This window comes from Parus major, chromosome 2 (assembly GCF_001522545.3).
Source record: "Parus major isolate Abel chromosome 2, Parus_major1.1, whole genome shotgun sequence".
Lineage (NCBI taxonomy): Eukaryota > Metazoa > Chordata > Aves > Passeriformes > Paridae > Parus > Parus major.
Window position 1 is genome coordinate 32224429 of NC_031769.1, and position 21296 is coordinate 32245724.

Genomic DNA, 21296 nt, shown 5'->3' on the forward strand with positions numbered 1-21296 from the left:
TAGGAAACAACTGAATAACCCCTCATTTAACTGAGTGTTTAAAAAAAAAAACTAATGAATGTCTGTAAGCTGTTTCTGCTTCTCTAATCCCCACTTGGCTGCAGCTTCTGAAGATATGCATTGAACCAATATGAGCTGTTCCTGAAAAAGCTGTTCCAATATTATGTTCCTGAAATCTGTGTAGCAGCATCGTAAATCTGTCAGCACACAGAAAATAGCAATTTAAGTGGATTCTTTGCATTCTATTATGAGATTGCTTTCCACAAAAGTTTCCTTTACTGCTTCCTTATTTTCAAAAATCTTTACAAAATTTATTCAAGATATTTAAATATATTGTATTTGGGGATGGTTATTTAGTTGATTTTTGTTCACAATTCTCAGGAATCCAGAGCTGTTCTTGCCTTATCTCTTGGTCTTAATTTTTTTTTTTATAACCCCCAAGTTAATGCTCCTTTTTAATCCCTGGCTATTATATTGATCACTTTCAGCCATCTAGGCCTGACTCCTAATAACAGATTACATGTTTTAGGTATTTTTTCTGATTGATGCTAAAGGTTTTTCAAATCCCTGGAGGGACTATTAAATCCCGTTCTCCCTCCCAGATTTCCCTTCAGTTTAAACACAGTCTCCGTGGCCTTTCTGAAACATTCCTGTCTTAGACAATGAGTCCAAAAGGTGAGGGAAGAGTCTGAAACACAAGCCACAATCGTCTGACATAGGAATGTGTGTTTGGAGAGGCCACAGTCAGTCTTAGAGCATGGAGACTTTGGGAATATGCTGTGCACAGATGAAGAAATTCCACAGCTCATAAGAATCACGTTTGTCCCCGTGTGTGCATGGCAGTGCTGTCTTTATTGGCATTTGTCCCCCTGCAGAGTAGCAGAGGATCCTTTGGAAGTTTGGTGTTTGGGAGGGCCTGCAAAGAGCCAGCCTTACTGGGGCAATAACTCTGATTCCCAGCTGTTGTTGGCAACTGCGTCGTGGCTCCTTTCATAAACAGAAACAGTCTCTTTTCTGTTCTGCTCCTCAGCTATTCCTGAAGCTCCCTGCTGCTAACATTAAAAATCGTCTTGTCATACCCACCCTAAGTTTGTTTCCAGTCAGACTGTAATGCTCATTTATTAATTCTTTTGGCCTTTAATGAACCAACTCTTTCCAAACCAGTGTTTATCCCACCAGTGCGATTCTCTAGGATAGTCATGTTTTCACAGCCTCAAGCTCAAACTCTTCTAGTGTTCTCAAATATCCTGCACATGTCCTGGGCTACTCATATTGCTCTTCTCTTTACAGTTTGAATTTATTATGGTTCTCTGGGAAAGGCTAGACAATCTGTACTGAAATTCTTTTTATTTGTTATTCCATTTTTAAAAGAATGCGCCAGTTAAAGAAATAAAGAAGCATTGAAACCATAGTTCTTGTGTCTCTTTCTCTCAGTAGTGTTATCTGTGAGGATTTTTTCTCTTTCCTTTTACAGAATCATGTAAATGTTTTTGTGCTGCTGTCTTAGAGAAGGAATGTTGCAGTTCTATCAGCGCTGTCTGGTTCTAAGGAACTTCACAGCTAGGTATCTATTCAGGCAGTGTTATCTCTCTTGGCCCATCCTCTGGTTTCCATGCAGGCAGACATGTTTCTTGATACCAAAGTCTGTGCAGCAAAATTCCACTTTCCTCATGCTTTACATCCTATGGTAAGCTTGGCTTACTTAGGCTAACTGGGTTTTCCCATATTGCATGTTCATCCAAATATCTGGGCTTGAAATCTTCATAGGAAAGTGAACATGCAGATTTTGGAAGGGATTAAAATTTGGGCCTTCCTGAAAACTACCGCCTCTACAGTCCTTCTTTTTGCAACAGATGATTGTTTATTGTTGGGCTTGATTCAAGGTAAGGACCTTTCTGGTAGCATGTCTGAGACAGAGTGTCCTGCTCTTGGCTCACATCCCATTTTTGGTTTGTGCTGTCACTTTGCACTGATGACCTAGGCTGGCTGCTCTTTTTATTTCACTCAGCATTGTGCCTTAGTAGCTGGTGACAGCAGTGGCAATGCTGAGTACATGTGACGGCATCGCAAGGAGTACTGGTCTTGCAGAATTGATTCATGGGGATGTTCACTTTGAAGTAAGCAGGCAGTGCACCCTTCAGGAGGTGGCACTTGTTACAGACCATCAGAAATGTATCTGTATGAAGAAAGTAGCAGGATTTATACTGCCATCTATGTCTCTTAGCAGGGACTGCTTATTTTAGCAGACCATTGATTGTGACTAGTGAAAAAGCACAGTTAGATGTTGCTCAAAGAGAAACAGCCCAGACCTTCACTACTGCCCCTGTCATATAGGGAGCTCAGAGTCACACCTTTTGCTTTGGAAAATAAAATATTCTGTTCCACTTTGGTAAATAAATGTAAATGGGTCTTGTGCTTTCTTCTATAAGCATCTGTCTTCTCATATGAGTGATAGTATAAATGGTGACTGGAATTAATGTGTTTTTAACTTTTAGGAACAGCTGCAGGTGGTTTTAAGGATGCTCACTTGCATGTGACTTTTTATCTTTCTCAACCACAGTTTGATCCACTGCTCACATGCTGTTAACCTTTATGAATCATTTGAATTGTTGAAGCTTCAGATCCTGGTGCAGAGCCAAAGGAACTGTTGAAATGTAAGGTACATTTGAGTCCTGTAGCCAAAGAATTAACTTCAGCAATTACTGTGCTGAACAATCTCAGTGTTTGATATTCATCATATGTAAGCTTTAAGTGGATGAGTGTTGTTCAGGTAAATCATCATGACCCAGGGTAGGCCTCTGCCAATCACACTTTGGAAGCTAGAGGGCAATAAAACTGCTCAGTTTTGAATTATGTAAGGTGTTGGTCTCGATTTTAATTTCCAGAGACAGTGTTGTTTGAAGTGTTCATTATCATAAAGCAAAATATTTTGTTTTCTTCATCACACTGAAAAAAAAGTTAGACAGCTTTTCCATTTCAGATACAGGGATTCAATTATCAGAAATTTGTAAATGCATCAGAAAATGTGAAATGTAAATCAGAAGGGATTTCCTTACTTGGATTTGTTTTAATCCAATAGAAGAAAAGCAAGACAATTGGGTGACTTCTTATCCAGGGCCATAACTTAGTTATTTGGACTATAACTAAGAAAATGGCAGCACCCTACTTAGTTGCTCTGCTTTATGTAAGTCCATGCAGTTAGAATCTGGAAGTGTATAAAGTCAGCAGAGCAGGGATGTGTTCCTTCTGTTTTACCTGCAGAATTGCTGAGTCAGTTACAATTGCTTAGAGTTACAATCTATCAGAGCTGTGTATACAAAGTCATCACAGGTAATGATGCGTTAGCAAAACACAACTCTCAACTTGATTTGCTCTGCTTGTATACCATATTATGCTCTGCTTGCATGAGTAGCATTTAATGCAGATAATATCTTTTCACTTTTATACAGATCACAGAGAATATAAAGTGTTGAAGACAACAAACACAGGGTTTTTCAGTATGGTTTTATACATCCTTAAGAGTAAATCTTGGCATTAAAATAGAATCTGCTAATGTTATTGATGTACCCTGGAGGAAGAAAGACAAATCACTCATGCAAATGGAGAAGTATAAATCATAGAAACTCTGTCAAACTTAAACTGCTATAGTTAGTAAGGAAGCAGTAGTCTGCAATACTAATAAGTCACTTATCAAACACATAGTGCAATAAGGACAGTAAATTGCTGAGTTCAGGCAGACTGTTCTGATTAATAGCAGCTGAACACGTAGCCAATACATTTCAGTCTCTGTAGTGCTGCCCCATTCACATGAGAGCTGCCAACTCATTTTATGGACGCTGTTTCACATACTACTCAAGGCAAAAGATCTTTTGAATTGCTGCTGTGTGCTGGTGCCAACTTAAAATGGTAAGATAAAAAGTAAGCAGATAATCACAGTAACTTCCCATCCTGCAAATCCTGAAGAAGTCATTAATCCATTATAGGAGTTCTGTCAACTAGCTGTGTCAGGACTGATCTAGTATTCTGAACTTTTGCCTTTGCTTTAGAGTGAGCTTTGCCCTGTGCTTAAGTATTGTCAAAGAGAAGGTTTAATTCTGGTAGCTGAATCAGATAATACTCTTGCCAGTATTACTTTTGGTGGAAGCATGAGATTCTTAGTAAATGCAGTATTTATTAGTTCTGTGTCTTCACCTAGTTCTCCAGTCAATCTGCAAACTGCTTTTATATAATAGTTAACCAGGATAAGGCCATATATTGGAACTGTTCCTAAACAGAGACTTGTTTTATTGTCACACATTTTTATGGGTTAGGAAAAACAGATCAATTCAATATCCTCCTGAAAAACGTCAGATAATTTACAGTTTATGTGTCCTTTATTACTAAATAACAAAAAAAAAAATCAATGTTTTTGAGAGATTTAGGGGCGAATAATTTGTGGTCTCACATTGCAATCCCAACTAAATTAATTTAAGAAAAATTGCTTCCCTGTGAAGACCTGACTGTATGTCGTGATCTCCAGAGTCCTTTCAGTGTTTTGTAGCATATTGGTTATTCTTGGAGAAAAGTTATATTTGAGCTCTTTAAAATGGAGTTGGGGCCACTGTTTTTGGTGGGTTTGGGTAGTATCTCTGACCATTTTCTTTGACAAACTTGGAAAGCTGAAGGATAAGAAGAAATAGGCAAGGTATAAACCAAATATGTGTGCTGTATGGAAAAAGACTATTTTAAATAATCTTTTAATGGAAATAACATTGTCACCCTCCTCTCCCTCAGTTATCTGTATAACAAATGCTAATAAAAGTAATATCTGGTGGAAAAGTGTATTTCCTACAGTATTAGTACTCAAGTGGAAGTTTCAACAGGTATGTAGTTATGCTGAACTCAGGTCAAATAACTTGGAATCAAGTTCTCCATGGTGGTCACATATCGTAGTCAGGGAAAGCTATGTAAGCTTTCTTTTGTAGTCACAATTATAAACTGCCTTAAAATTAAATGCCTCCTATTGTTTCCAATGCCACATCTGTAAACATTGTGTCCACATTGATCAGAATGACAGATGGGTCTGCATTTCCAGCTGTAGATGAATGCTCACTATAAAGACAGCTGTGCTGGTGGGAGAGGTGCTTTCTGTGAGCTGCTGCTTTTGCCTTTGGAAACTGACCTGATGGATGCACAAACAGAACTCATCTTCACTCTTTTGGTACAAAATAATCAGGATTAGACCAGATCAGCTATTTAATCAGTATCAGTTGACCTAGTGATGTGTGATGAAGTCTTCATGGAGCTACGTGATCATCTGCACCACTAGATCTGGAAATCTAATTGTCTCAGGCAAAGAGGTGGTGACAAGCAGCTGAGAGCTGGATCTTATACCAGAAAAAAGCTGCCTTTGCAGAAGGCTATCTTCCCATTGCCAATTGCAGGAGCTCTGGGTTGATTCACACACTGGCAGGGAAGATTCTTCTTGCATATTCTCTGCACAATTTTCACAAACAGGAACAGCAGAACACTAAAGCTTAATGAATTGTGAAGCTCATTCTGAATTCCTAATGTCACCATCAGGAATAACTAAGTGTTTTTAGATGTCTTGTAAAAATGAAACTGCAGTGGAATTAGTTTCCAACACCATTTCTGTCACCACTCTTCTCTCTCTCCAGTCTTTCTGCCTCCTGTTTCCTTATTTACCTCACAATGATGCTGCCAGCATTAATTACATTATATATACTATGAGTTTTGTAAAGGAGAGGTGGAAAAGACACAAAGTTTTTAAGCACAGCCTTCTGTTGGTAAAAGTCACTTGACTGTAGTCTGGGTTATCTGTATGGAACCAGGGATTTCTCTTTCAGTCATGACAACTGAAGTGTCCCAGTGTGGTGGAGACACCCAATCTCCAAGAAAGTCAAAACATATGGAAGGAACAGCAAATGAAATGAAAATATTTCCTAAGTGCCCATGGTAACTGTCCCCTTAGCTGATAATTCTGAACCTGTTAAACTTTGCTGGAAATAGATTTTGGTCTCTGATGATCCTCCTGTTGTGCAAAAATAGGCTTTGTAGTTCCACCTCCACGCATGATTAGTGTTTCTTAAATTGACCAGTGATCAGCAAAAACTGACTAAAAATGACTGTTCCTAGCATTACATATTCTGTGGAAGGATTTTGGTTTTGGATGGACAAATACCTCACTAAAAGTCACTCATGTACCCAATTATATAAATAACAGTACAGCATTGTACTGAAGACTGGGAATGGCAGCTAATTAATGCAGATTGACCTCGCACTTAACATTATCAGCTTTTACTTTTCTGAAAAGCTTCTTACCCATGTCAGCATGTGCTTTTTCTGTTTCAAACAGTTACTGCCAAACCTTTCCTGACAAGCACTGCCATGACACAAAAAGGTGCTGGCTTTCTCATGTCCCAAATTCCTCCTAACCCTGTGTGCTCAGCAGCTGACAAGTGCTCCTCACCAGTTCATGCAGGTGATCTTTGAAGTCTTCTGAAGCAAAGTACCTGTCAATTAAGAACAATAATTTCATGCCCTTTCCCTCCTAAATTTGATGTAAAACACTCTCAGGGTAAAATGCTGCTGGGGTTAAAAACAAACACCTCATGATGGCTTACATAGTGTTCTGCAAATTGTAGATGTCTAAGGGTTTCATCTCAGACTTCATAAGGGATAGGAAGAATTGTTTTTTCTCTCTGGATCTTGTTCTCCTATTAGTTTTGTGATAAAATGTTTTAAATCATTCAGCTCTTATTTCATGGGTATTTCTGTTGACCCCAGTAAAGGTGGTAGGCATGACTTTGGCCCAAAAAATGCTACTTTTTGGTCCCATTGATGATTTTTTTCCCCATTTTTCTTTCCCTGTTTTGGACTGTGAAGGATTAGTTGTCTGGCAGAAGATATTAGACACACTAAGTGATCCATCATGCTTTTGTGGGGAATGGCAGCTGTGCTAATAGCTCAGGCTGCATGAGTTGCTTTTATTCTCAGTGCTGAGACATCCTCCATGAGACTGCAATTATCAGCACATATAGCTTTATTTTAAGCCAAGGTGCTTACCATGACCACCGGTATAGTCAGATTCTGTTAAACTTCAGCAGAAAAGAGTCATGGCTGCCATGGTGTTTTTAAGTAAGTTTCAAGAATAAAGGTTAAACCAGCGGAGTTCTCTCTTACCTCTGGTCTTCCTCAGAACAACCATGTCAAAAGTCTTGCTAGAGATGCTGGGATGGAAAGGCTGATGACTGCTTGAATTGATCCCAGTGTCTCAACCCTGAGGTGATCTGAAGTTTGGGAACATGGTGTACCTAGAAATGTGTGTGGGGTACAGGTGAGAGGGGGGAAATGGCAGGCACAGTGGTCTTGGGTTGGTTTAAGTTGTTAGGAAGAAGGACAGAAAGAAAGAAAATTTCATTATTTCACATTTCACTGGGCTTTAGATTAAACATAACACTTTGCAAGAATGGGGAAAGATGTGAGAATCAAAAAAGTGGTATCTTGGTTTTTTAGTCCCCTTTTGCTTGCATCCTGCAAAGAATTCCCAATGATCCTGCCCTTGAAGCTTTTTTACATGATCAATCATACTGATTCTCATTTACTTTTATGTGGCTTAAGGGAATTAAAGATTTTTGCACAGCTCCAATTAATACTGAGTTTGTGCTTATGTAATCAAAATTTGTCTCTAAGATGGCATTTATTTCTGTGAGGAAGGAGAATAAAACAGGAGATTTTACTGGATACTGAGAGCTGGGATTTCATGGAGAGCCCATGTTCCTGTGGCTGTTTTTTTCAGCTATAAAATTTTAGTGGTATAGTAATTTAAGACTAAATAAAATCAGGAGAATAATGAAATCTGAGGACAATTAAAGCAGTGGTTTATTCCAGTAAGAAAGACTAGCACCCTGTTTTGATTCATTTAACTTTAGCACCACTGCATACAGCAACTTACTGAGAGCAAACACCTTCTCCCAATTGCTGTGTAAAGCAAAGTCACAGTGTTGTACAGGAGCCAGATTAATTCAGTTCCTGGAGCTGTGTGTCATGACATAATGAGGTCTTACCAAGCCAGACTTTTCTGAGGTTTCTCTCTCATAAATCTGCTTTCTGAGAGAGAAATTGTTCTTTATAGTTGCTCTCAAACACTTTAATTCACATTAGGTAAAGAGGCCATGAACAACACAGCCAAGAAAACCTAATTAGCTCATAGACAAGCAAGCAAGATCGGTATTTGTTAGGAGAGTGCATGTGCTGGGTAAACACTGTTAATCTTCTAAACCTAATCATTGCATTCTTCGTTCAAGGGAGAGATTTTTGTTCCTCACAGTGTTGCTGCTACTTATTGCCAAGGAACCTGTACTGTGCAATTTTGGCTGTGAGAGGAAAAACTTGCCCTTTTACTTCATTAAGGAAAGATAAGATACAGGTGAAGTGCATCTAGCCAAAGTGTCTGGTGGTTTGGGAAGCCTATATTAGGGAAGAAATGTAATAGCTTACCTGAAGTGACCTACTCTCATTTGCATCTCCCACACTTTATCTGAATCAGTGCAGTCAATATGCATTAGGGACAAATCAACGTGTAAGCAGTGTAGGCAGCGTTCTCACTGATACCACTCATTGCATGAGGAATGGTTTGTATTGCCAGGTGCCAAAGACTGAAAAGATAGAAGGAACATGTGATGTGTGGAATGTCTTTTTAAAACAGTGAAGAAAAAAAATCTATCTTCACAGACTTCTGTGTAATAAGCTCTATATTAGTTAACAATGGCATGTACAATTAGTACAAAAAATAAATTAAAAAAATCTTTTTATTAGTAACACAAAACAAAAATATACCCTGTTTATACTTGCTGAGAAATTACCTATTTATATCATGCTAATACATTATTTATATTTTACCTTGGAGACTTATGTTTTTTTACAGGCAAGCAAAATAAAACACTACTTTAAAGGGCAAGAATTTAATCACTAAGCATAGCTAAGAGTTTCTTGGCAATTTTACCAAGTCAGAAAAATATCTAAGGCTGAAAACGTAATTCATTTGCTTAATGGTTCTTTGTGGTATAATAAAAAATAAAACAAATGCCTAAAGTAAATATTACTGGGCAAAGCTAAGTGGTTCACCTAGTGCTCCAAAATCTTATGTATTTCATATAAAAGGCTTATCTACCAGGCTTCAAAGAGTTTTTGTTGTAATTGTGTAGATGTCAGATGAGACACCTTTTTAAAGCTTTATTATTTGTACATTGTCACACAATATTTATTGTTTCTTCAAAGGCTTTATACCAAAATCTGCATAATGCTAAAACCCCTTGTTTTCCTCAGTGAGAAGATGTACCAGATTCATTTCCAAGCAGGAGATGATGGTAACTTCTCAGGGCTCCTCCCCTTGCTCAGCTTGAGGATATAAAACTGTTGGGATGTTAATAGGCCCTGCAGGGATCCCGTCATTTCAGCCTTATCAGGTCCTGTGGGAGGAACTTCCACCCTTGGCTGGGGTTTGTTCAGTAGCCTGGTTAATGACATAGCTGTGACATGGGAGCTGCACCCAAGATCTCTTCAAGTCATCTGTGACTCAGGGTGCAACTGGGCCACTCCATTGTTGGATTGGTCTCCATAAAGATAGGTGTTGCAGAGTTACCAAGAGGAAATAAGTCCCTTCACACAAAGAGTTTAAATACAGTAGTGTGCTTATTTCTTACCATACTAACATGGGTGTTTTAAAGATAAATTTCAACTGCCAGATCAATTTTATTCATACATTCTGACACAAGATACAGAAGTCCTGCAGTTCATTGTGAAATCTGTGCTGTGATGCTATGGGACTCACTGCAATCAACATGAGGTGTGATATCTCACAAATTGCTGTGCCAGCATAATTCATGCCTCAGCTGAGCTGAGCAAAAGATCTACTTTTAATGTGTGATGCTACAAAGATAACAGGACTTAAAAGTGTTGAATTCTGGCAATCATTTGTATATTTATATATTGTTACATTTATAATGAACTGGGACTCTCACTCAAACTTCGTGTCTTGTCTTAAGAATGGGAAGCCTTCATAGAAAGGCTTTTCTTGCAGACCAGCAATATTTGAAAGTTTACTCCATGGATAATTCTATTTGATTTTCTATTTCTACTGTTAGAACTGGTGTGTATCTACCAATGCTGTAGATATGTAGAATACTTCTTAGTATTTCTTTTCAATATACATTCTGTTACAATAATGCAACTGTAACAAAATGTGAATTGAAAAGAAATACTAAGTATTTTCAATTTCCATTTTTTGTTGTGTTACAGTGTGACTTGCTACATTTTTCACTGCAATAATTGGACATATTGCTGATACACATACACATAAATAAGGACAGACAATCTACTTTGAGCTTTGGCATGGCAGAACTACTTTACTACCATTGTAGATCACTTTTCATTTTAATATCTAAAGACAGCAATAAAATAAGGATGAACGTGCATTTTCACGACTGCCATGATTTAGAGAAGGTTTGTAAGCTCGAGTTGTAACAGCCAGCAAAGTTTTGCATGTTTAAGGGTAGATGGCTTAGAATATTTTTTATATTTTTAAAACCTCATATTGGTTATCAAGCCTGAAGCCACCCAGAATGCTAGGCAGAAGAGAAAGAGGAAAGGTAGACCTTTTCCTGAAAAGGAAGTAAGATATTAGCAGTTTTTAAAAATCTGGCACTGTTTTCACTGGAATTCTATTAGACTTTTGCTGCAGATAAGAAACAGTTGCTCGGTATTATATCATCTGCCCCTATATGTTCAGTCCATAGAGCATATGGAATTTGTCTATTGAAAAGAAGTCAAGGCTTGTGGTGGAGGGATTTATGCTCCAACTTTGGAAAGACTCAGAACAAATTCAGGGAGTTGTGCAGATGAACACCATCTCATTTCCCTAGCAACAAGTGCACTGTAGCAACAAGAGCACTCTTCAAACACTTTTTTGATAAAATAGGCATAAATCAAGTTTCACATGAGAGAGTGTCCTTATGGACACTCTGGCTCCTGTGCAGTAGTTCTGCATCTTCCCTCACGATGTCAGATTATTAAGTGGAGAGATGCACTTGTTCAGTAATAGTAATAAGAAACACATTGGAACCTGTGTGACCTTAGTGAGGGTCTCCCACTTAGTACTACTTTTGTACTCTCTGACACATGCTAGGGGTCTCTAAAGATCTGTTTCTTTGCTCAGGTATGGTTTTGGCCTTAAAGGGATGCAGCATGGGGAGCCTCATGACCTTCACCTTCTTTTGTAGATCAGGCCAGAGACCATTTTTCTTCTCTTTCCTGTTACTTTCCCATGTATTCTGTAAATTATTAAGAGAATCAGATGTATCACTCTTGCCAATTCTAACAGAAAGAAAATTACAACTGAAGAATAAATTGTTTCAAATGTGTAAATTGGCTTTCTCTGCAGCCTTTTATTCTTGGAAAGGGAGGCAGTCACTTACCTTGCCTAACCTTAAAACCTGCTTGGTCAGGTATCTGCGGGTCTGGGAGCCACCATGGGTCAAGGAGCTGGGAGACAGCCAGAGGAATGCAAATACTTTGTGGCACAATAAACAGCAAAACTGTATTACAACCCACAAGGCAAAACCAAAACACACACAAAAACAAAAAAGGAAACTATTTTAATTCATTTTATGCTGTCACTAAACCTACTGGAAACCTTATTGGTGTGGCTTGTCAGTGGAAGGACAGCTGCCGATGCTCTAGCCTGATGTGTGTGTATAAGTAAGGCTCTTGGCAGTGGCTGAAAGGTGTTTTTCAAGGCTTTTCCCAGTTTTTGTGGTCTTGTTTGATGTAAACTTGAGGACCCATTACATCTATGGAAGCAAGGAGGCAACTACTTTTTTCCAACACATTTGACTGGGAGGGCATATGTATGTGACCCACTGCCAGTGCACTTAGCAAAGCACATCTGCACCCAGTCAGTGATTGATTACAGTGTGCAAAACTGCACAAGGATAGTGTTCATCCTTAAGGCAAAGGCATTGTTGGTTCATGAAAGTGTAAAGAGTTATTGCAAATACCTTGCAATTAATTTCCCACAAAAGACAGTAATGGCTTAAAGGAGCCCTCACAGGCTGTAAAGTAAATAAACTGAGTGTTAATAGCTCCCAGGTAGGTCTGCTTAGCACCACTCAGAGTGTATTTTTCAGGAAAGGTTCCATGTAGCTGTCACCATTTAATAGTTCCTCATGGCAGGAAGAATATTTGCTCTGAAAGACCGTGGACTATGAATGTGGAAGTGTTTTTTGTGTGTGTATTTCACTTTTTATTTTAAAGGACATAGCCTTTCCTTCAGTTTAAAGGTATTTTAAAGAATAGGTTATTATAGGAAAAGAAAATGCTTAAACTAGGACAAATGAAAAAGTTTTTAGAGACCCAGCATATTTCAGGTTAAGATGTGAGTGCATAATAATGGAGAAAGCATTTTAATGATCTGTTGATCAAATATCCGGAGTCCAAAGTTATACACTTTTCAGTGTGTACAGGGGCAGAATTTGACCTACTCCTGCAAAATCTCCTTCCTCCTTATGTAATTGGTACAAGGGCATGGAGTCACAGCAGTCCCTGGTTGCTTCCTGTTAAGGGAGAAAATCCCTAGAAAGGTGCTGTGATGTCATCCTCAGCTTGAGTACCTGGCTGATCCATTCTGGTGAGCAACTGTCATTAGGAATTCATCTCACAGCCCTGTAAAGTTAATTGTGGAATCATCACAGAATTATTCTCAGGTTTCTAATATACTTATCAATGCTTATATAACAAGTTGTTTATTTTCTCTTTTTGAAGGATTTATATCTATGCTTCAAACTACCTTAATCTAAAAGCCTGATAGTTTGATCAAGTGTTTTTCTGGTGCCATCAAGTGGCAAAATGTTGGATTGCAAAACTCCCACAACATCCAAATTAACTGAAATACCTCTTGAACAGCACCAGTGAGGAAAATAATCCCTGACAAGTCTCCAAAAATACATATATATAAATATATATGAGAAAAATGGATGGAAATACATATGATATCATGATTAGTTCTGTTATTTCCAGTTACTTAGATCCAGTTTGATTTGGATTCTAACAAGTAGAAAGGCTAATATTTTTGAGTATTGCTAGTTGATAAATATAGGCAATCTATAAAGCAAACTCAGAGATCCTTGTTGAAGAGCTACTTGAACTGAAGTGGCACAGTGCTGTATTCTGAATTTCCTTCCCAACTGTGTTTGCTGTCCTTTGTTACTAGCTAATCCCTTTTTACAGAACACAGCCCTTCGATTTCACATCATAGCTGCACTTCACATAATCAGAGCAGAATGAATATTCAGTTTTCTGCTCTATTCACTAACTTCACAATATGGTCAACTGAAAATTTAAACTTACAGCTCATCATTCATACATATATTTTTTTCCAGCTCAGTGACAGCTTAATGTTATTCATTAGGAAGCCTCTGTGCAAAGAAAACATATAAATTTATAATGTTTATGCTCTATTCCCTCATAAAAATCCAAATAAATTGGCATGATTTTGTCTTGATTTCACAGGGGTCTTCTAATATCAAAACTCCTAGATGCTGCTAGTGTGGAAATCATCCTGTTTCACATCAGCATCATGCAGGGCTGAATTTTGAGAAGTGCTGAGCACCCATGCCTGACTTTAAAGTTTCTGAGAATGCTGAGCATTTCACCCTGTGAAAGCCTGGCTCTTACAGGTCCTTACCACGCACACCTAACACTCTACAGGAGCTATGGGAATGCCTCAAATAGGTACAGGCACCAACTTTTTACCCTAAAACTAAGTATTTCTACACTCTGGGGGCCACTTTCAGCTCCTTCTGATACCAAAGGGCTCACAGAATCCAACCAAACTGCATGGTGCTTTTCACTGACAAGAATCTGAAAACAGCTCCACACCAAAAAAATAAAACCAAAAACAGAAAGCAAATGAGGGTGTGAAACTGATGGAAATGCAGGTGGAAAGATCAGCCATAATCAGTAGGATTTTCATGGCATTAGAAAAAAGGCCTTACAGTTTAATTAATTCTCACTGTGGATACTTCCTAAAGTTTTATTTACAGATCCTATTATAAACATATTTATTTAGGTTTCTTATACTTTTCCCACTGAAATTTGTGCCAGTAATATCAGAGGCACAAACACAAAAACACTTCATTTGAATTTTGCCCACTCCAGCTTTTTACTCTGTAATTATTTGCACTAGATTAAGCTTTTTATTAACATCTAGCCTGTATCTCTGGTACATTTTGAGATCAGTGAAACTGTAACTGTTGGGGTTACTGTAGCTTTGTTGCTTGCCTGTTTTCTGTGTTTTACAGAAAGTTCATATGGAGGGAAGGTTACATTCCTTTGCCCTAGAGTAGCACCTTCAGGATTGTGTGTACCTGTGTATGCTTTGAACAGCTCTCCTGCAGTAATATTTTACTGTGAAAGTTGTCCAGAACAAACAACAAGTAGATGTCATTAACATAGGTTTATGAAGTAGCTTGCTATCCTCTTCTCCCTTTCTGACTGCTACACTGGTTTTCTGAGATGGGACATACATTTGCTATCACTTATCTACTTTCTCATGAGGTACCATGCCTGAGTTGGCCAAAATCTCTCCTGGCTTGCAATATGAGTGTAGGAATGTAGAGACATTGACTATATTCCACCTAGGCAATTTCCACCTTGTGGAATAGGAAAGATTTGTTTCTGGACCTCTTTTTTCCTCCAGGGTGGGATTCACTTGGATTAGTTAGGGGCTCTACACTAGTGTGCCTGGAGAACAAATAATCCATGCATATTGAGAAAAGACAAACACAAGAGCAATGAAAATTCTTGTTTCAAGCTCATTGTACATCCTTGTGCCTGTTCTATCACTGTGAGATCACAGCACCTTGCAATGGTTCTGGGATGGAAATCCCATCAGCATCATTTAACAAATGCAAGTGCTGGGCTCTCCCCTGGGATGGGGTAACCCTGGTTATGTGTGCAGATTGGGCAATGAGAGGCTGGAAAGCAAGCCTGAGGAAAGAGATCTGGTGTTTGGGTTGATGGCAAGCTGTACAAGAGTCACCAGAGTGCCCTGGCAGCTGAAAGGGCCACCTGTACCCTGGGCTGCATCCAGCAGAGTGCAGTGAGCTGAGCGAGGGGGCAGTGACTGTCCCCCTCTGCTCTGCACTGGTGCAGCCTCACCTCGAGCACTCTGTGCTGGTTTGGGTGCCTCAATGTGAGAAGCACAACAAACTGTTAGAGAGTGTCCAGAGGAGGGGAGCAAGATGATGAAAGGTCTCCAGGGAAGGACTTACAGGGAACAGCTGAGGTCACTTGGTTTGTTCAACTGGGAGAAGGCTGAGAGGTGACCTCCATGTAGTCCACACCTTCCTCAAGGGAGGCAGTGGAGGGACAGGTGCTGATCTCCTCTGTCTGGTGACCAGAGATGGTAGGATGTGAGAGAATGGCATGAAAGTCCATCAGAGAAAGTTCAGGACAGGTTCTCCACTGGCGAGTGACCAGTCACTGGGAGAGACACCCCAGGGAATGATCATGGTACCAAGTCTGTCAGAGTTCAAGGAGCACCTGGGCAGTGCTCTTGGTCATGGTTTAGTGTTAGATAGTCCTGTGAGGAGCAGGGAGTTGGACTTGGTGATGCATACAGGTTTCTTCCAAATGGAGATATTCTACGATCATTTCACATGAAAGTTAGCTCATGACAACAGAGAGGAGAACAAGGACAGAAAGGCAAATTTCCAGTCTTTGAATCATGTTCTTCCTCTTTGAATTCTAGTCTGCATCTTCCATTACTGTTGTTCAGGAAAGGCTGCAGGATGGAGGGCTATCCTTGGACTTTTCTGAGTCAGCCCTAAGCAGTATGCTGTGCTTTCAAAGCTTTCCTGTAAGCCAGTAATGGTGATTGAATCCTACTGAAGCCTCTGAAAAACCAAGTTTTGGCATCATTACTTGCCTTTCAGTTAGTTTTTTTTTTTTTTTTTTTTTTTTTTTTTATTTTTTAAGTTATGCTGTTGTGAAGAAAAAGAAGAGTTGGAACTGGTTTCAGTGGAAGCGACACCAACCTCAGTATATTTTAAAGAGCAAAGTGGCTGTGGTTACCGTCTAGGAAGGGGAACCCTAATTCCAAAAGCATTCCCCAACAGCTCCTCAGCAGCTTCTCAGCTTAGTTTTCTAGACATATCTCTTCTTTTATAACAACCTTCTGAAAAAGCTGAGCAGTGACTTTTCATGTTTATGCCTACAGTATTTGTGGATGCTGTAAATTAGGCCAAAAGTTAAATCTTTATGTTTGGGAAGGGTGTTTGGGACAATAGACAACAGTAAATAGTTATCAGATGATGGGCAAAAAATAAATATGGAAATTTGGAAGTTTAAGTGTTTCAGCAAAATACTGTGTAGAGATTTATGAGTACCAATATATTTCCACATTAATATTTAGGGCATTGTGAAAAAAATTAAAAGCTTGAAGTGCCCATGCAGATATTTGTACATCTCAGTCTCAATTGCTGTCCAACAATTTCTCTGCCTGGTGCTTATCTTGGTGAAAGCACTTCACTTAAATATTTTGACTGTGAGAAGTATGTCTAGCCTGTATTGGCTGAGGGTCTTCTCAACTACCATAAGGAGTACATCCTTAACAAATGTACATGGAGATCCTTTTCCCTTGCTCAGTTGCCTTCTGGCAGTACATGTAGAATAATTCCTCTGTGTTCCTTTCTGCTCTTCAGGGAAGCTTGCAGCAATGAAGGAATTTCCTGAACTCTTTATATCTGAGAGAAAATAAAAAAAACCCAAAATGTCTTTTGATAGCAGCAACAGTGATGGCTACCTAAAGTCTTTAAAACAATGACAACTTGGCTCAATTTTCATGACTCTGACTTTTCAGCTTATTCTGACTAATGTTATTAGGATGAACTGTCACTAGGAGAAGTTAGTACAAGAGTGACTGGCAATTGTTTAATGAAGGTTGGGTCAAGTAGATTATGTTTTGGTCAGTGAGAGGAAGAAAGAAGGTGATAGATAATGTGCAGCACGTGCATCTTGCAGTGTAATTGAGTGTCAGCTGCCAGCACATACATACCTGCGCTCTCAGTGCTACATAAGTAGCATATGGACAGCAAATATATGCAGTAGCACAGATGGAAGCTTTAACATCTCATTCCCACTGATTTCAGAATTTGTTATTTATGCATTTGAAAACTTCCCCTCTCCATCTCTAGAGAGGGGTGAGAAATGTTATTGTTTAGTTGCTGTAGTTCATACTGAAGGAAAGCTGTGTTGGGCACTGCCATGGATGTGCTAGAGGCTGAGGATACTCTGTACATTTCCATACATTGGTGTAATTTGAAATCAAGCAATTTGATGTGTATGATGAGCCAAAATAAGAATCTGATGTGCCATAGAGTATCAGAAAACTTTTCTGTTTCTCAGTTTCTGAAGGAACTCAAGCATTCAATTACAAGTTCTATCTAAAATTTTGCCCCCCGTCTGAAAGTAGGCAGGTAATGCCATGTCACCTGTGTGGCTGTGATGTTTGTATTCATTAAGCCAACTCACACTGGAAACATTAACAAATCATTCCTGTTGACTGCTGTCTATAGGCAACCAAGCTGCAGAACTTTAGAAGACATAAAAGAGAAGCGTTGCATACAAAGGTCTGATCATCTATTCGGTTCAAACAGGACTGTGTTAAACTTAAAATATTTACAAGTCTCCTTCTCCCAAAGAAACATTTATAGCCAATGCTGATCCAGTGATATTTGAGATCTCAATCACACATTAAAAAATGTGTCAGCCCAGAGAGTATAAAAAAAGGGCTAAGGTGAACATATTTTTCAAGTGTCTATTGTGACAATCCTTAAGAGTCTCAGTACTATGGACAATGATTTAATAGAGACTATTAGAATTTCTAACTTCCACAATAGTAGATTTATTCTGAATTCTGACAGACAACTTCCAGCTTTCTGTCTCTTTTCTTTTGAGAAAAAACTCACACCACCAAAAAACTAATGTTCTGGGATCAGAACATCAGTCTTCTAGTTTCTTCTTTATTATTAAAAAGTTGCATTTTCCCCTTCAGATTTGTTTTGTATGTCATGTGGATCTCAAACCAGAGTGTAAAAATACAGTGTCTTAAATTATGAGCTTGTGAAAGCCTCCAGTAACTGTTTTATCAGTGCATGAAGCCAACACAATTGAGGATGTATGCTGTGAACAGCTTCCAGCAGGTCTTGGAAGGAGAGTTCTCATTCATACTGGCATTTTAATCCAGGACTCCGCTTTTGACATGAATCTCCCAATGGTCTTTGTTTTGCAATACCTTGGTCTTGGAGTACATGAACTGGGTTCCTTATGGATGTAATTATCTGAGAGCTGTGTTCCAGAAATATACCAAGAGGGTACCACAGCCAAAAGTGGACTCTTAATCCAAAGTAAAGAGCATCTGAAATGTATTTTTTCTGCATCTCAGATCCTCAGGGACACTGTTTCACTCTACACAGCGTTCACAAAACATGCCAAGAGCCACAGTCACTGAGCAGCATAAGGATTTGAAATTAATTCAAGTTTATTTTGGAGTGGGATTGTCTGAATTTGTTTTTGTTAACTGTTTCCCAATAAATCTATTAATAACTATACACATAATCTTAGGATATCAATGCTGAATCTGACTATCTGATGATAGGGTAAAATACATAGGATACCTTCTTTGTATATATATAAATATATACAACCTAACATTATTCAAATATATGTACATGCTTCTGGTTATTCAGGGGCACTGTCTAGCTAGGCAAATGTTGGTACCAAATGCTTCAGTCCAAGACAATATTGTAATAAAATTAATGGATGAATTGTTTTTAAAAGCTGAGAAAAACTGTTTTATTTATTTGTTTATTTGTATTTATGTGTATGTGTATTTATGTTATGTTTATATGTATTTATGTGACTAGGAAAAAAATACAACATTTAAAAAATATGTGATATTATAAAACATGCAGCATCTTCTTTTCAGGTATGGACTGGTGAGTTCATGTGTGTGTTTACAGTAACAGAAAAATGTAGCTTATTACCTGTGTTATATGACCAATACAGATTTTCATGGTCACAGAGAAAAAAATATTACAACCTTGCTTTGTATATTTAATGTTTGCATTTCAGAGTTGGGTCTAACATAGTTGTCATCTGAAAGGTGCTTTGCTGTTGCATTGCTTAATTTTTCCTTTTACTGGGTATCCTGTGTAGCTAACACAATTCTTTCCCAGATTTTCATTAAAATTTAGATCGGGTCTGTAATTCAGTAAACTTTCAAGCCTATTAATAATTAAAAGAGTGCAGGTGGAAATCCACCAAATTCCTGCAATGCAAGAAATACCCAAAAACTTACATCAGGGCAGATATGGAAGTGGGAGGCATCAAGACACTTTGACAAGTTTGATAATCCAATAATATCAAAGTATTCTGACTGGAATTCAGATGTTGGATAGGAGACATTACAAATAATGAAAGAATTTATCAATAGTAGTAAACTAGAAGGCTGCCAGAAAGATGGAAATAAAGAACTGATTTTGATAACAATAGAGATAAAATCTCATATGAAAGAACACTGGATGACTTGAGGCTGACTCTGGCATTTCTAAGGTATGAAAAATATACAAATTTAGATTAAAAAAAAAATAAATAATTCATGAGTACCAAGCAGCATGGAAATTCAGCTTTCCAGACCTTTAAAAATTGCAGGAATTCTGCCATATCCTGCCCCCCAGCTAATAGTATAATTGAGCCTGTAAAATACAGTTAAACACATTGATTCCTGAAACTTCCTGATTACAAGCTGATGATTAAAAAGCTAAATGCAAGCTTCCTTTAATTTTAAACTTCAATTTAAAAGTTCATTTCAGTAATTCTAGGTCAAACTGTAATCTAGGGAAAAAAGGGGTTTAAAACAGGAGTTGAGACTGTGATAAATGTTGCTGATTGATTTGTGAAATATGCTCATTTTTCCCAAATTAGAACAGTAATATACATGTTCATTTTGTTCTTTATGAAAATTATTTCAGGAGATTTTGAATGCTAAAGCCACAGTATCATTTATTTTAGCAGTCCTTTTTTCAGCTGTAATGAACATATTTCCTAGGGAGCTGACAGACTATTGCACAAAGCAGAAGATACTCTGTTTCATTTGAACAAAAAGAAAAACATGTGTCTTTCCAGAAAAACATAACCATCAGTAAACACTCTCAGTAACAGTAAATTGATATCAAATACTTCTAATGGAATAATTTTCCTTTGCAAGGTCTGTTCTTACCTGTCTTTTGAGACAGTTGGACAAGCAAGGAATTTGAAATGGAGTTTGTACTACATTCGAATTGAAGGCTCTTAATAGGACTTCAGGTCCCTCATTTTCTTGGTAGTGTTGGGGCACATTATGCAGTAGCATCACGTTTCATAGTTGAACTTTTAGGGGAAGATGCAGGATAAAATACCAAATACCAGAGAATTTGTTACTGCATCTGGATACTAAGGAGAAAACAGATGAGTTCTGCCTAATTCTGGAAAGTGTAAACAAGAAACAATGGTTGCTTTTACTACTGCTACTGGTTATTTTTACCAGCTTACAAAATAAACATAAAAGCAAAATGAAAAGAAGGAGATTAAAGAGGTGTGATACTATTGCTTTGTGTTACTGATGAACAGAAGCTGGAAATAAGCTTTCAAGTATGAGCAGAAAGTTTGGACTTGCACAGAAAAGGACTTATGCACAGAAAGTCTCACTTGGTGAGTTCAGTTCCACTGTAAAGTTCCAATCTGACTCTGAAAAGGACATTAAACTCATGACACTTTTAACAGAAAATACTTTTTTTCCTTAGTTTTTGTCTCTACATCTGTGCTTAGGGAAATGCTTCAGTCCTCCTTTCACTTGATCAAATTTGCATTTCAACGCTGTTTGTGAGGAGACAAGCTGTATTAGGTCAGTATAAACCCCTCAGCTCTTCAGCATTTCATGCAGGCATTTATATCTGAAGAAGTTGCCTCTGTTTTGAGCTGCTCTCTTGTGCAAGACAAAAGCACCAGGACTTTTACTTTCTATCAGATGAAGCTTTGGTTCACAAATAATCTTCTCAAAAAACCATGAACTGCTTAGACAAAGTAGACAAAGAAGCACTACTGCTTCCTTTCCCATCCACCAAGAGCCAGCAGAGCACTCCTTTGTATCTGTGCCTGCTTCTTCTGGGACAATCCTGAGGAAGCCCTCAGGAACCTGT

The 21296-nt window shown here is 38.3% G+C and overlaps 1 protein-coding gene across 1 annotated transcript; it reads right to left on the reverse strand.

Annotated features, from left to right (window-relative positions):
• Window positions 1-1381: 1381 nt before the first annotated feature.
• Window positions 1382-20470, reverse strand: C2H7orf31 (chromosome 2 C7orf31 homolog). Its single transcript, XM_033519213.1, is given in 17 exon segments — window positions 1382-1450; window positions 1452-1820; window positions 2017-2150; window positions 2589-2745; window positions 4133-4277; window positions 4482-4586; window positions 4588-4658; window positions 5374-5546; window positions 7183-7367; window positions 8404-8469; window positions 13405-13447; window positions 13803-13917; window positions 16651-16686; window positions 16689-16747; window positions 16750-16802; window positions 20339-20364; window positions 20366-20470. Coding segments are annotated over 17 exon segments (1911 nt in total).
• Between the last annotated feature and the right edge of the window lie 826 nt (window positions 20471-21296).